At 36.5% G+C, this 13,753-nt stretch overlaps 1 protein-coding gene across 1 annotated transcript in view; it reads left to right on the forward strand.

Annotated features, from left to right (window-relative positions):
* Positions 1-3,104: 3,104 nt before the first annotated feature.
* Positions 3,105-13,753, forward strand: part of psme4a (proteasome activator subunit 4a) — a 32,942-nt gene continuing 22,293 nt past the window's right edge. The window contains exons 1-10 of the mRNA XM_079635213.1: positions 3,105-3,734; positions 5,423-5,563; positions 5,795-5,911; positions 6,193-6,249; positions 8,527-8,571; positions 10,198-10,347; positions 11,055-11,118; positions 11,219-11,293; positions 11,445-11,567; positions 11,667-11,759. Coding sequence (XP_079491339.1) covers positions 3,484-3,734; positions 5,423-5,563; positions 5,795-5,911; positions 6,193-6,249; positions 8,527-8,571; positions 10,198-10,347; positions 11,055-11,118; positions 11,219-11,293; positions 11,445-11,567; positions 11,667-11,759 — 1,116 coding nt within the window. The 5' untranslated portion in view covers positions 3,105-3,483. The remainder of the gene's footprint in view (positions 3,735-5,422; positions 5,564-5,794; positions 5,912-6,192; positions 6,250-8,526; positions 8,572-10,197; positions 10,348-11,054; positions 11,119-11,218; positions 11,294-11,444; positions 11,568-11,666; positions 11,760-13,753) is intronic.

The following is a 13,753-nucleotide window of genomic DNA, read 5'->3' on the forward strand; positions in this document are numbered from 1 at the left end:
TCTTGCTGATAGCTCTGGAATCCTTGATTTTGATTGGTCATTCGCAACGCCTTTTATATGACGCGAGGCAGCAGGGCTATTCACACCATGATTCACACAAGCACAACTGGCACCATTTTGTGTCTATCAATTGTAGATTGAGGTCTTTCGTATTAATATTACTGTAACATAGTTCAATGACGATGAAGAATATTCAAATTGAAGCGTGTTTATTAAAACAAAGTAAACTCGGTTCTACACAAAAATACAAAACACCGTGCTACACGAACAATACCAGTCAATGACCGTGAGAAACAGTTTATTTGTTTGGCGAGTAGAAGCGTAATAAGCTGGTAAATTATCGCAAATAGCGCAAAATTAACCCAGACACCTTATTCCTTACATGCTTTATTTGGCTATTTGCAGACAAAGATATGATGGATGGTTGTATCTAGCAACCAATTATAGCTGTGATTAATTTTTCCACAGCCATATTGGCTCTGGAGATGTTTTCTAAGCCTGTACTCTCTCTGATATGGCTGTCATTAAATACAGCTGTCAGATGATATATTCTCACTTCTGGTCCCCCTTGGCTGTTGTCTGCATTGCAATGTAGGACTGTGAAAGGTTTCGATATGCTTATTTGCAGAATACATCTCACTGTCTTGAAGGATTTTTAAAATAATTTTTTCATAATTTGTGACCATCTTGCAAATCATAACAGCCAACTTCCTATTAAAGAAAGGGGGCATTTTAAAGGCTGAAATGGTGTTTCATTACAATGATGAGTTACAACAGAATGGGTAAATATTGTGTCTATGCTTGACATTGCTGGTTGAGTTTCAGTTTACCGTCAGAAATATTTGCTTGTCTGGTTGCAGGGTTCAGAGAGCTGCTCAAACAGCACAGGTCGGAATGGGAAGGGTGTCTCTTGGTGTTCTGGATAATCACATGTGAATGTGAAAACATAAAGTAGTTTCCATTAAATTGGGTCGGAAGTTCAGTGTCCTGAGGCAGGTAAAAAAATGTTTTAAAGGCTTTTAGCTCCTCAACATAAAACAGCACCTTTATGACATATGCACTCGTGACTGCTTGACTTAACAGCTGAAAGCCTTGCCGTAGCTTTCTCAGTAACAGAAAGTAAGAAAGTTTATCTTTGACATTCAGGTTGGTACATGGAGTTAATGTCTTGTACTGACTCCACTCCTTTGACCTTTATCAGGTTCACCATCAGTACAGCCCAATTATTCTGATGATGAATCAATGAATAGCAGGTCATGCTCTGAGAAAAGAACAGAAGTCTGTAAATGCTCGTAAATTAATACTCCTATGGTGTGGCATGCGAAATCCCTAATTTTTCCAGAACTTAATGATTCTCCAACTGTTGTGGGTGTGTGTCTTCACAGCACAGGAGCCAGACCTCCCACTGTGCCTAAACCACAGTTTTATATACGGCCTGCTGCTAGACACAATTTTGTGAGTCTCCCCCAACTGTCTGATGTTGCCATTTAAGCATCACATATTGTTGATTATATACAGTGTTGGTTCACTTTATAACTTAAAATGAATTCATATAGATAAATAGATAGATAGAATGGATGGATGGATGGATGGATGGATGGATGGATGGATGGATGGATGGATGGATGGATGGATGGATGGATGGATAGATAGATAGATAGATAGATAGATAGATAGATAGATAGATAGATAGATAGATAGATAGATAGATAGCAGATGGATGAATGAAACAAAACTGAACGCATGTACAACTGTCAAGGGAAATAACGAGTAATTGCTTGAGTATGTTACAGATTCAAGTATCATTGTACAATGGTGACCTCTACTGGAAAATATTATAACCAATTATAACCTACAAATGTTATAAATAACATGTTTTATTAATGTATTACAAGAAGATTTATGAAGGAAATTATACACACACCCATATTATTATATCGTATAATTATATATAAAATATATACAATTTAAATAATAGAATCACTCATATTAATTATATACTTATTAATAATATTATGCATTTTTATTAATACTAATACGTTTTATATTTTTTTTGTTAGGCTACAATCAACTACTGTAATAAAATGGACACTGTGTTTTTTGTTAAAGGGATAGTTCACCCAAAATGTTTTATTCTGTCATCATTTACTCATCCTCAAGTTGTTCCAAACCTGTATGAATCTACTTCTTCTACTGAACACAAAAGAAGTTGATGGACTCCATCATAGTATGAAAAATATATATGGGAAGTCATGTGTCTATCAACAGTTTTGGTTACTAAAATTCTTCAAAATACCGGTATGTTAATTTCTTTCTTCTGCTGAACATAAAAGAATACAGATTTGGAACAAACCTGAGGGTGAGCAAATGATGGCCGAATTTCTCATTTTTGGGTGAACTATCCCTTTAACGTAGGAACAGGTGACTTTCCACAGCTACAAATGTCAAACGTCTTCTGAAGTGTCATGAAAACAAATCTCCTGCATTTTATAGCTACTGTAGATCTAGATGTAGCCCATCACATGTGCACAGGCTCACATGATCTATGAACCCGCTGATGTTTTTTTTAAGACCCTCTTGTTTACAGATCTCACGGACTGAGCTCTTGAGTAATCACACTTTCGCAGATGTCACATATATCATAATAGCTGCGCAATCGTGACAGAGTAATCTAGTGCTCCTGCTTATTTACATGGCGAACTGGTTGACACAGAATCCTAAATAGATTTTCCCCACAGAAAACCTGCAACGTTAGCTTGTAATCAGAGTGTCAAAAGCGCTGTGTATTTAATCTAATAATCGAGACGAGAGGCTAATTTACGAATCCTACTATGGTAAAGGCTACACTTGGAAGGTCACCATTCATCAAATCCCGCAGCACCTCATTGATATTCATGAGCAACGCATTTCCTTAGCATACCCTTAGTTTTTTTAAGGTACTAAAGAGAAATGAACTAAGGTACTAAAGAGAAATGATTTAATAGCCTACTAACTAACAATATGACAAAAAATCGAGTTATTGGCCTAACATTGGAATGGCACAATTAATGAAATTCGCCTTTGCCATAGTAAGATTATAATTCTTTCCTCGCCGGTGTCTATTCTCAGTAAACTGTTCTTGGACCTGTTACGTTGGAAACAATCAGGTGGAAGTGACGCAAGCTGAGGAGGGTGGAGTTGCGGCATGTGTGTTTGTGTTGTGCATGGTGTTGTGTAAGCTACAGCTGAATGGAAACGAATACACGAAGCGCTCGTGTAGAAATACGATACATGACAGCAAACGGCTCTGCTTAAAAGAAGTCATCTTTATCCTAGAGAGTTCAGAAACGACGTCACGAGCGATGACAGTGCGCGTCTTCCAACAAGAAAAGACCACGGCTGTATTAGCTGCTATGGTTTTGACATTTATTTAGTTTTTATAATTTGTAATAGGCTACTTCTCTTCCCATCTCAGAAGCTCACTGTTTGGAATATCAAGTATACATGACTATCTCTAAAATAATCGAAGTGGAGGAGCCACAATTGGGGGACTGTAATATGAAAAAAGAAACATCCGATTTATTAGGGTTTGTTCCGCAAAAAGATATTGTTTACAACGAACTTCTGCCTTACAAGGACAAACTAGACGAAGAGTCCAATGAAATTTTGGCACAGATCAAAGGAAACCTCGGCCGAGCCGTCCAACTCAGAGAGATATGGCCAGGTGTCTTGTTTTGGACGAGGAAACTTTCCACGTAAGTATTTAGGAGACATTAGCTCATCAAACATTATCCATGAGTCATCCTGATTTTGATCTGCCGACGAAATTAAATTGTGGAGTTGTTCCTATGATCATGAATCATAAATAGGGCCTACGTTCCCTTAACCTTAATATCATAAACAGGAAATGTGATGTTCTGTAGGCAGCTGTATTTAGCGTTACGGGAACACCGAACGACCGATTTGTATTTAGGAGGATAAAGCAGACTAGGGTAAAAATATATCCCTTGCGTTTTAAATAGAGCGCTAATCAGAGTGCGCGCTGACTGCTCACTGCTGGTGCGCATGCGTAGTCAACTTTGTTTCACTTGCGTCATTGTTCAAACAAACGTTGTCGAAGAACGCTCAAATGTATATCTTTTTAGAACGTTCACTTTGAACACTTTGCGAGATTTTAACTGCGTATATGATAAAAACCATTACCTTGAGCTGTTTAAGTTGATTTAAATGTTTTAAACCCATTGTTGACAAAAACAATCAGCTTTGGCAACAACGTTATGTTTTGGTGTTAAAAGTATCAAATATGGAGTTACCTTGAGCCTTCATTGCAGTGAAGGTAAGGAAATGACTGGTGTTTAACAAGCCATATTTTGTCAGTGATTGCAAAATGGCTTGTTGGTCATGTTTTAGCCACTCAGTTCTATTTTAAGAGCACAACAAGCACAAACTGTTACTGATGTCAGACTACGTGTGACTATGAGATATAAACTCATCTGTAAACAGTAAACATTCAGAGAAATATTGTTCTCAATGTCACCCAAGCCATGACATCATATTGTTCCTCTCTAAATCTATTCAGGGATCTCCAGATTACCTGTCTTTTTAAGAATGCATGGTACAGTATGTCCATGTTTTGGAGTCCTTGTGTCCCAAATGACACACTCAATCTCTAAACACTATGTACTCAACTGTGTCGAATGGTATGAATATTATAAGGTTATTTTGTCATTCAGCATCGTAGTCTGATCGCCCCTGCCCCTCTGCTACGTAAAGGGATAGTTCACCCAAAAATGAAAAATTTGTCATTACTTACTCTCCCTCAAGTTGTTCTCGCACTATTTATACTACGAAACGTTATAGAATAGTGCATAAGTATGCAAATTGGGACACACATAGTAGTGTTTGTGTGTTCGAAATTGTCTCTATGTGCACTTAAGTGTGTAGGACATGGGTTTTTTTTATATATCACTGCCAGTCCAGAGAGCATCCACACAAAACCCTGTTGGTAAGGTATTGGCATTACCAGCCTAAGCACAGATACTAGATACAGTCTGGCCTAGATTATTATGTCAGGTCAGCCATGAGTCCACTTCCTTTTCATTGGAAAGCAAGCTTGGGCAGCTTGACCTAAATCTGCTAATTAAAGTCATTTACTTGGGTATCACATGTTGCTTTTATGTTCATATTTTAACATGGAGCAATTTAGGGCAATCTAAATTTGTTTAGATTTTATGCATAGATGCACATTGTTGATGTTATGATCTAACATGACTACACCAATCAGCACAATAACACTGTCAGTTCTAAAACTGATAATAACCACCAATCTGTTTCATATCATACAACTCACCATCATAATGGTTAATATCAGAGAGAGACACAATATTGTTTGAATAAAGTGGTACTTCTTAAAACCTCACAACAATACTTCCTTGTCCTTTAGGTACATGCGATTATATGGAAGGAAGTTCAGCAAAGAGGACCATGTGCTTTTCGTCAAGCTGCTCTACGAGCTGGTCACCATCCCCAAACTGGAGATCAGTTTGATGCAGAGCTTTGCCCGTCTCCTCATCACCCTGCTGAAGTAAGATTGACTTCGTTCATTCCATCCATCCATCCATCCACTTCAATTAAACAATTTTACATATTATGTAGCCATGTAATTTATTCTTCACCTCACATCAATGCAATTATGACTGGACCCTCACAGATTTGTAATCGCAGAGTGGCAGAACAGCTCTTGAGATTTTAATATCCCCCTATGACACAAACCATATGAAGAAAATCATCTTGATTAAATGGTTTTGTCTTTCAGGAAGAAGGAGCTGCTTTCAAGAGAGGACATAGAATTGCCATGGCGACCCTTGTATGAGTTGCAGGACAGGATCCTGCACTCAAAGACCGAGCACCTTGGCCTGAACTGGTTTCCCAGGTACGTGCATATCTCACCAGAGACGTCATAAAAAGAGAATTAAAGCAGTAATAACTTGATCTCAACATTTTAAAAATATCTATTCAATAAAACGGATGAAATAAATGTGCTTATATAGTTACCCTAATAACTTCCATCCCAGCTTTGGTTTTGGATGTCTGTCACAGGGAATTTGAACACATCTTAAGAACTGGTGCTGATGTTGAAAATCTCATAAAAATGTTGTCTGAGTAGACAGGAAGTGCTGAGTGTGCCTGTCTTTTTTCTCCTCTCATGTTCAGTTCTCTGCGGCCGCGCTCTTCCTCTAAACACATTCTCATTAAACTTGCTCAGAGGTGGTAAGGACCATGTTATTTTATGTTAATATTCAAAGGTGCACGCAATAATTTGTTTTGCACTCAATGTTTCGCTGGCTCTCATTTGGTCCCAGTGGTCTTTGACTTTATACTCGCTTTGTTTGTCTTTAAATCTGTTGCTGTGGATGCATGACATTTTGGCTGGTGCACAATAACAACGCCTGTTTGTCTTTTTGTTCCTTGTTGATCATCAATGCCTATTCTGCATCTCATAATATACACATAAATGAAATGGATGTTTTTTTGATTTATTATAAATTAAGTTTCACAAGACGACAACTGAAGGATTATACTTTGAGCTGTTCACATCCTTTACTTTTTGGAAATTTTAGTTTGTTGAAATACTGAATTATGACAAATAATTTAATTACGCCAAAATGGTTCCATGTCTGACTTATATTTTCAGATATGTTTGACCTGTCCTGTATTATTAAGACATTAGTAATGGTAAAATTACAGACAATACCAAACAGGAAAAAAACTATTTTTTTGTAATTTAATTCTGAAATGTTTAAAATAGCATAAATTAGTAATAATAATTTTACATATATATATATACAGTGCTATGCATAAGTTTAGACACCCATGCTAAAGTTGACTAAAAAGAGGAATAAAAAATCATCCTTTGGAAATTGAACTTAATGCCTTAATTTAAAAAAATAGGAAAAATCCAACCTTTAAGGACACCAATTTTCTTTGTGAATGAATAATGTATCGTAAATAAATAAATTTTCTTCCTTAAAATACAGGGTGCATAAGTTTGGACAACCCTATGTTAAATTCCCATAGAGGCAGGCAGATTTTTATTTTTAAAGGCCAGTTACTTCATGAATCCAGGATACTCTGCATCCTGATAAAGTTCCCTTGGCCTTTGGAATTAAAATAGCCCCACATCATCACATATCCTTCACCATACCTGGAGATTGGCATGGAGTACTTTCCATAAGATCATCTCTCAATGCAAATCAAACCAGCTGTTAGGCTAACTGAAATAAAACCATGCCAATCTCTAGGTATGGTGAAGGATATGTGATGATGTGGGGCTATTTTAATTCCAAAGGCCAAGGGAACTTTATCAGGATGCAGAGTATCCTGGATCCATGAAGTAACTGGCCTTTAAAAATAAAAATCTGCCTGCCTCTATGGGAATTTAACATAGGGTTGTCCAAACTTATGCACCCTGTATTTTAAGGAAGAAAATTTATTTATTTACGATACATTATTCATTCACAAAGAAAATTGGTGTCCTTAAAGGTTGGATTTTTCCTATTTTTTTAAATTAAGGCATTAAGTTCAATTTCCAAAGGATGATTTTTTATTCCTCTTTTTAGTCAACTTTAGCATGGGTGTCTAAACTTATGCATAGCACTGTATATTCGATTGTCATCGAAATGAGATTCATGTCACATTGCACACACACAAAAAATACTGGCACCCCGACACAGGCTGTTGGACTCGCACTGTGAAATCCAATGCTGTTTGCTCACACTATTCAATAACACTCTGTTGCTCAATTGGATTTGCCAAGCTAACACTGAACACGGCGTATTGTACGTTGTTCCTGAGTGCTGAGCGTGTTTGTAGCGTCTGTTTCCGCCATGCTCTTTAATCCAGACATCTGATACTCCAGTATCTTTGTTGGCTCCCTCTACTTGGGCTGCAGCAGTGAATCCCTAACTGAGGATCACATTCTTTCCTCTGAATGAGTCCAGAGGTGAAAGATCACTATGGCCTATTTCAAAACTAAGGTCCTCAGGTTCAGAGGCCCTGTCTGGGTGTCGCATATCTGCAATTGTTTGGTGACACTCACATGCTTTTTTACATTTGTTTAGCTGTGTGATTTTGTTTTTATTTTTATGGTGCATGTGTTTGATGGGTTTCATGCAAGTGGTGAATGTGATTTGATGTTTTGTTATCGGAGAGCAGAATTTCCTGAAATGACCCCTCCATTTTAGATCCTCCCGATAAGGGGGTTGATATAACTTTAAAATAGCTTTGCTGACCAGCTTTTAAGCAGCATATAGGTCACAGATGGACAATCAGCCTAATAATAACTCTACTTCCCAAAAGTTCCTCTTCCACTAGACTCATCCCAACCTTTTGGGGTTTATAACAGGAGACTGAGGAGTTTTTGTAATGCATGAATGGATCTAACAAACATTAGTGTGTTGGATTTGTTTATTGTAGAATTGTTTGCATGGAATTAAAGTGATATTGTATCTAGTGTTGGTCGCTTTCAAGTTTCTCTTCCATTTGCAGCTCAGTGGAAGGAGTTCTGAAGGCCTTAATCAAGAACTGCAGGCCGTAAGTACTTGCATATCTTCAGAGGTGTACCCGGAAACCATACTTGAGTACAGGTGTCCTACAGCTAAAATGACCAATACGACTTAAGTCAACGAATTGAGCGTCCGGTGCTTTTCAAAAAGCACCTAGCAACAAATTTAGCTATTTTTATTTATTTATTTGGCAACTTTTAGCTACTTTTGAAAAATTACTCTAATCCAAACAACACACGTACAAGCTAGATAAATAGACAGTTTCTGATTTAAACAGTACTTTAGTATTTTACTCATACTGAATGTAGGCTCAAAGATACGCTTAAGATGCATGCCAGTAAAAAACAAGAAACGGTGTAATGTGTAATTGCATTACTCTTCACAAAATAATATAAAAAAAATGTAGTCAAGTAGAGGCTAACATTTGCCAATATCTTTGATACTCAGTAAAACTAAAAAGTAGGCAACAATATACTTATGTAACAGTAACTAATTACATTTACTCCAATACTCGTTATGCCAGACATGCACTACCAATCAGTATTTTGGGAATCTTCAGAAATTAGACTTTCTATTCTTTAAATTTTATAAGCACAAAATGATTAACTATTACTAAAATCACAACTATTTTCAACATTGATAATAATAAGGGAAGGTTTCTCGAGCACCTAATCAGCATAATTATTTTTGAAGAAATTGTTCTAAAAATTTTGCTTTGCTGATAAATGTAAAGTTTTGACTTTCTGTACTGACTTTCTCACTACTTCCTGTACTGTAATTTGAGTTATTTCATAGTTTTCATGTCTTTAGTATATGACAACTAATAAAGACTGAGCAGATGTGTCCAAACATTTGACTGGTAGTGTACATAAACTCTGCGCTCCAATAGATCTTCAGTTTCTCCCTAGTCATTTAATCCTGTTTAATTCTATTTTAATTTGGCTTTGTTGGAGTTTCCTGTCTCTGAGAGACCGAAGTGTCCCAGGATCAGTGCAATCCGTTCCTTAGCAGGAGGTCAAAAAGGACATCATATCCTTCAACAGCAGACTATTCAAATTAGGATAAAACTGTTTTAATACAGTGTAAGTGAAATAGAAAGAGACAGTCGTATGATTGGCTTGTTTCTACGACTTGTTTCTAACAGTGACACAAAAGAGACTCTATGGAAGTTATCTAGGGTGAGGTGAGGCTGCATGTTCAGAGCTCTTCTCAGGTCATCTTGGATTACAGAAAAGGTTGCCACGCGCCCAGTCGGTGAAGTCCATACATTTAGCTTGTACAGATGATGCACTGTTTGCAGATCGCTCATGAATGGGCCAGTAGATGATCCACAGGATGTCGTGATTCTTGAAGTGGCTTCATTCATTTTACAAAAGCATATGTTATCCAGTTAATAAGAGTTTTACTTGTACTGCATACAGTTTCAGATGATATTTAGGTACTTTTAAATTCATATATATATATATATATATATATATATATATATATATATATATATATATATATATATATATATATATATATATATATATATATATATATATTTAAGAGAAACATTACAAAGTTATTTAGTATTGTTATATGTGTGCATAACACTTGAGGTGTCAGCAACAACAAAATCATTCTCTGTCTGTCTGTGTTTGTGTGCATGCAGTTATTTCCCAGAATCAGCGACACGGGAGATGCTGGATGAGTGGAAACCTCTGATGTGCCCTTTTGACGTGACCATGCAGAAGGCGATGGGATATTTTGAGCTCTTCCTGCCCACCACACTCCCCCCAGAGCTGCATGATAAGGGCTTCAAGTGAGCACTGTCTGAAACTTATTATGACACACTTTGAGCCCTTGCACAGTCAGTCCTATTAGTCTTTCTGCTAGACTTGAAATCATATATAGAAAAGAGTAATTTAGCACAGACACACTACCATTTAAAAGCGTGGGGTCAGTAAGGCTCTAATGTACATTTATTTAAGCTACATTTATTTAATCACAAAAACCAGTAATGGTAATATTGAGAAAAAATATGTATATATGTATTGTATTTAAAATTACTGTTTTCTATTGTAATATACGTTTTAAAATGTAATTTATTTCTATGATGATGGCAAAGCTGAATTGTCAACAATTTCCAGTATTCATTTCTTTAAAGAAAATCATACTGGCCAGTGGCCACACACTTTAAAATGGTAGTGTATATATTGCTGAATAGAGATGAATGAAACAGCCATTATTATTTTTTGTATGAAATTTAATTTGAAAGTCATTCATACAAACTAGAATGTAAAAACTTAAAAGAAAACACAATTTGATTTACTTTGTCTCCTCAAGTTTCTGTTAAAACATATAAAAAAAGGTTGATAAAGGAATGCTGAAGTCATAGAATTTTTATATTGGCTTTGGAAAATACATAACTGTACAATACGTAACTGTCACACATCCAATACAAATAGTATTTTTTCAAGAGTTAAAAATACACTAAAATACCTTTATTTTAATCATGTGTTTCCACAGACTTTGGTTTGATGAGTTGATAAGCCTGTGGGTGTCGGTGCAGAACCTTCCGAGCTGGGAAGTGGTATGATTGTCTCACTATCGAAGTTAACTCTGTGTGGATTTCTCTTTCACAACCTCATTGATTCATTACATTAGTGTTAACCCGATTTCGTCTGTTCCAGAATCTTGTCAGTCTTTTTGCACGACTGGCAAATGACAACATTGGTTACATAGATTGGGACCCTTATATACCAAAGGTGAGGACATCGCTCCAAAATTTTAGTCCGCTGTCTGTTTTTAGTAACCGGTTTCTTGTTTAAGTGATTTTCATGTACACATTAAGCCATTAAATCCAGAGCAAGTTCAGTGTTGCTGGTTATACATTTTGTATGCTGTGTCTGTTTTCAGATCTTCACCAGGATCTTGAGGAGTCTTAATCTTCCTGTAGGATCCAGTCAGATGCTGGTTTCCAGATATCTGACGAATGCCTATGACATCGGTCATGTGGTCACCTGGATTTCTGCGTTGCTGGTCAGTATTAAATAAAGGCACCTTCCAATGAAAATATGCTACTGAAATACCATCAAGTTATGATGTAATAAATTTGCTTTATATTTCATGTGTTTTTAGGGAGGGCCAAGCAAACAGACCCAGACCCAGCTCAGTGGCCTTTTCAGCAGTATCACCTTGTTTTTACACCCTTCTAACCACGGCCGCTGGCTGGTGAGTTACTGCTAGGGATTTCTGATTCTGATGATTTTTAAAACCAAGAAGAAAGAGCAAAATGAGTCAGGTTGCTATCCAGATTTTAATCGTCCTCCCAGAATGCTTTAGAAGAGCCTGCAGCTGTGTCCGTTTCAAACACACTGCTGCTATCAACAATACATGCCATTCTTTTTCTGGAAGCATCTCCTCATAGACGAGGACAGCTCAACTTTCCTGGGTTGCGTGTTTGCTTTGTCTGAGGGAGGCATCTAGTTTTCACAATAAAACCCTGCGAAAGCTTTGTTCTTTTATTGTTGCCACATTGTTGATGAGATGTTCAGTCTGTAGAACATCTGATTTGTTTTCAGAAGCTTACAGAAAGTGTTCTTCCTTTGATGATGCAAATTAATTGTGTGATTTGTGGTGGTGGGCATCACTGGGTACAAAACGCTTTATGACAGGAAGGAATGTGTCGAGGCCAACATGCTCACTTGTTGAAATGGGAATCTGAAGTTTAATATCCGTCCCTTTGATCAAATGGATTTTTTTTTTTGTTTACTGTAAATGCTCAGTAGAACTAACTTTTTTTTTTAAACCATCCACGATTCCATGTTTGCTTAATTTATTTTAGGCTTAAATCTGACACTTTTAGAAAATCTTCTAAAAATCTGTCTTTTAAATGTCATTATTACAGACCCATTACAGATGTGGGTGCTGAATGGGAACTTTGTTCATTCAGTCTGTCAATAATATCAATTATATAATAATATCATTGTGGTCAGAGCTCCATTTCCCCTCTTTCTCCCCAATGATTTCCTTCCTCCTCCCCTTCACTGTAATATAAATATATATATATTAGGGCTGCAACAACGAATCGATAAAATCGATAAAAATCGATTATTAAAATAGTTGGCAACGAATTTCATTATCGATTCGTTGTGTCGCGCGACACGGAGATGTAAAAAAATAATTGTGCGTATATTCTGTGCTATTGTTAAGCCCCACAAAAGGGACAAAAACATTATAAAGCATCATAAAGTTGTCGTGCACTATATGATAAGTGCTCTGAAGCCATTATATAATATAATGTGAGATAGAAATTTATATTTAAGTGATTAAATTCTGCGGCTGTCAGTCATTCTCCATTCAGCATCAAGCAGCGCGTCGCGTTCGGTACGACGGTCAACACGATGAAAAACTCTCTCCAAGATGATTCAATGTTACTATAATTATACTTGATCTGTAGATAAAGGTCTATGGTTTTGCATTAAACAACTTTATCTTGCTGGACTTTATTGCTGCATCATGTTACTTTCTACCGGGTTTCTCTCAACACTGGAGTAGAGTCAGAGCACTAACTGTTCTTCACGCGCACAGTAACTGACATTTAAAACTGTTAAAAGAAAATGCTCAATAAACTATTGCATAGATCGATAGATACTGTATAATACACTACGCATCAATAGCCTATGTCTTTCCTTTGTGATTTGAACTTTTCAATGCGGACTCGACGCGCTGCGCGCTGTGACTCGTGTTGCTTCAAGCGCATCATTCTGCGCTCGCGATGCGCATAAGCGCTGTGTGCCGCACTGTATTGGGGCCTTTCATATCATAATACAGCGACGCAATGAACGATTATTAATAGCCTTTCTAGTTCTGTACTATCCATCATGTTGCTGCCTCATTAAACCGATGTGCTATACATTTAAAACATGTCTCAATTTTATAGTAGCCTAGGCTATAAAATAATTAATCTTTTTGATTTTTGTTATCTTGTTTTTCATGAATGTATTTTACAACAATACAAAGAGCAATGTGTAACGTTTTACCAAATTTAGTGTTACACTTATTCTAATATTTGTTCCTCACTAAATGTTTTTTCATGTTCAGATTTAATACAATTATTGTGCACTTGTGATTTTTCTAGACTAAATTGTATGCTTAATTATCCACTATTCTAGTTTATAATAGCATTTATGGTCTTTTTTTTTAAATGAAGTTGTCTGTATTAA

Source organism: Phoxinus phoxinus, assembly GCF_949152265.1.
Source record: "Phoxinus phoxinus genome assembly, chromosome: 14".
NCBI lineage: Eukaryota > Metazoa > Chordata > Actinopteri > Cypriniformes > Leuciscidae > Phoxinus > Phoxinus phoxinus.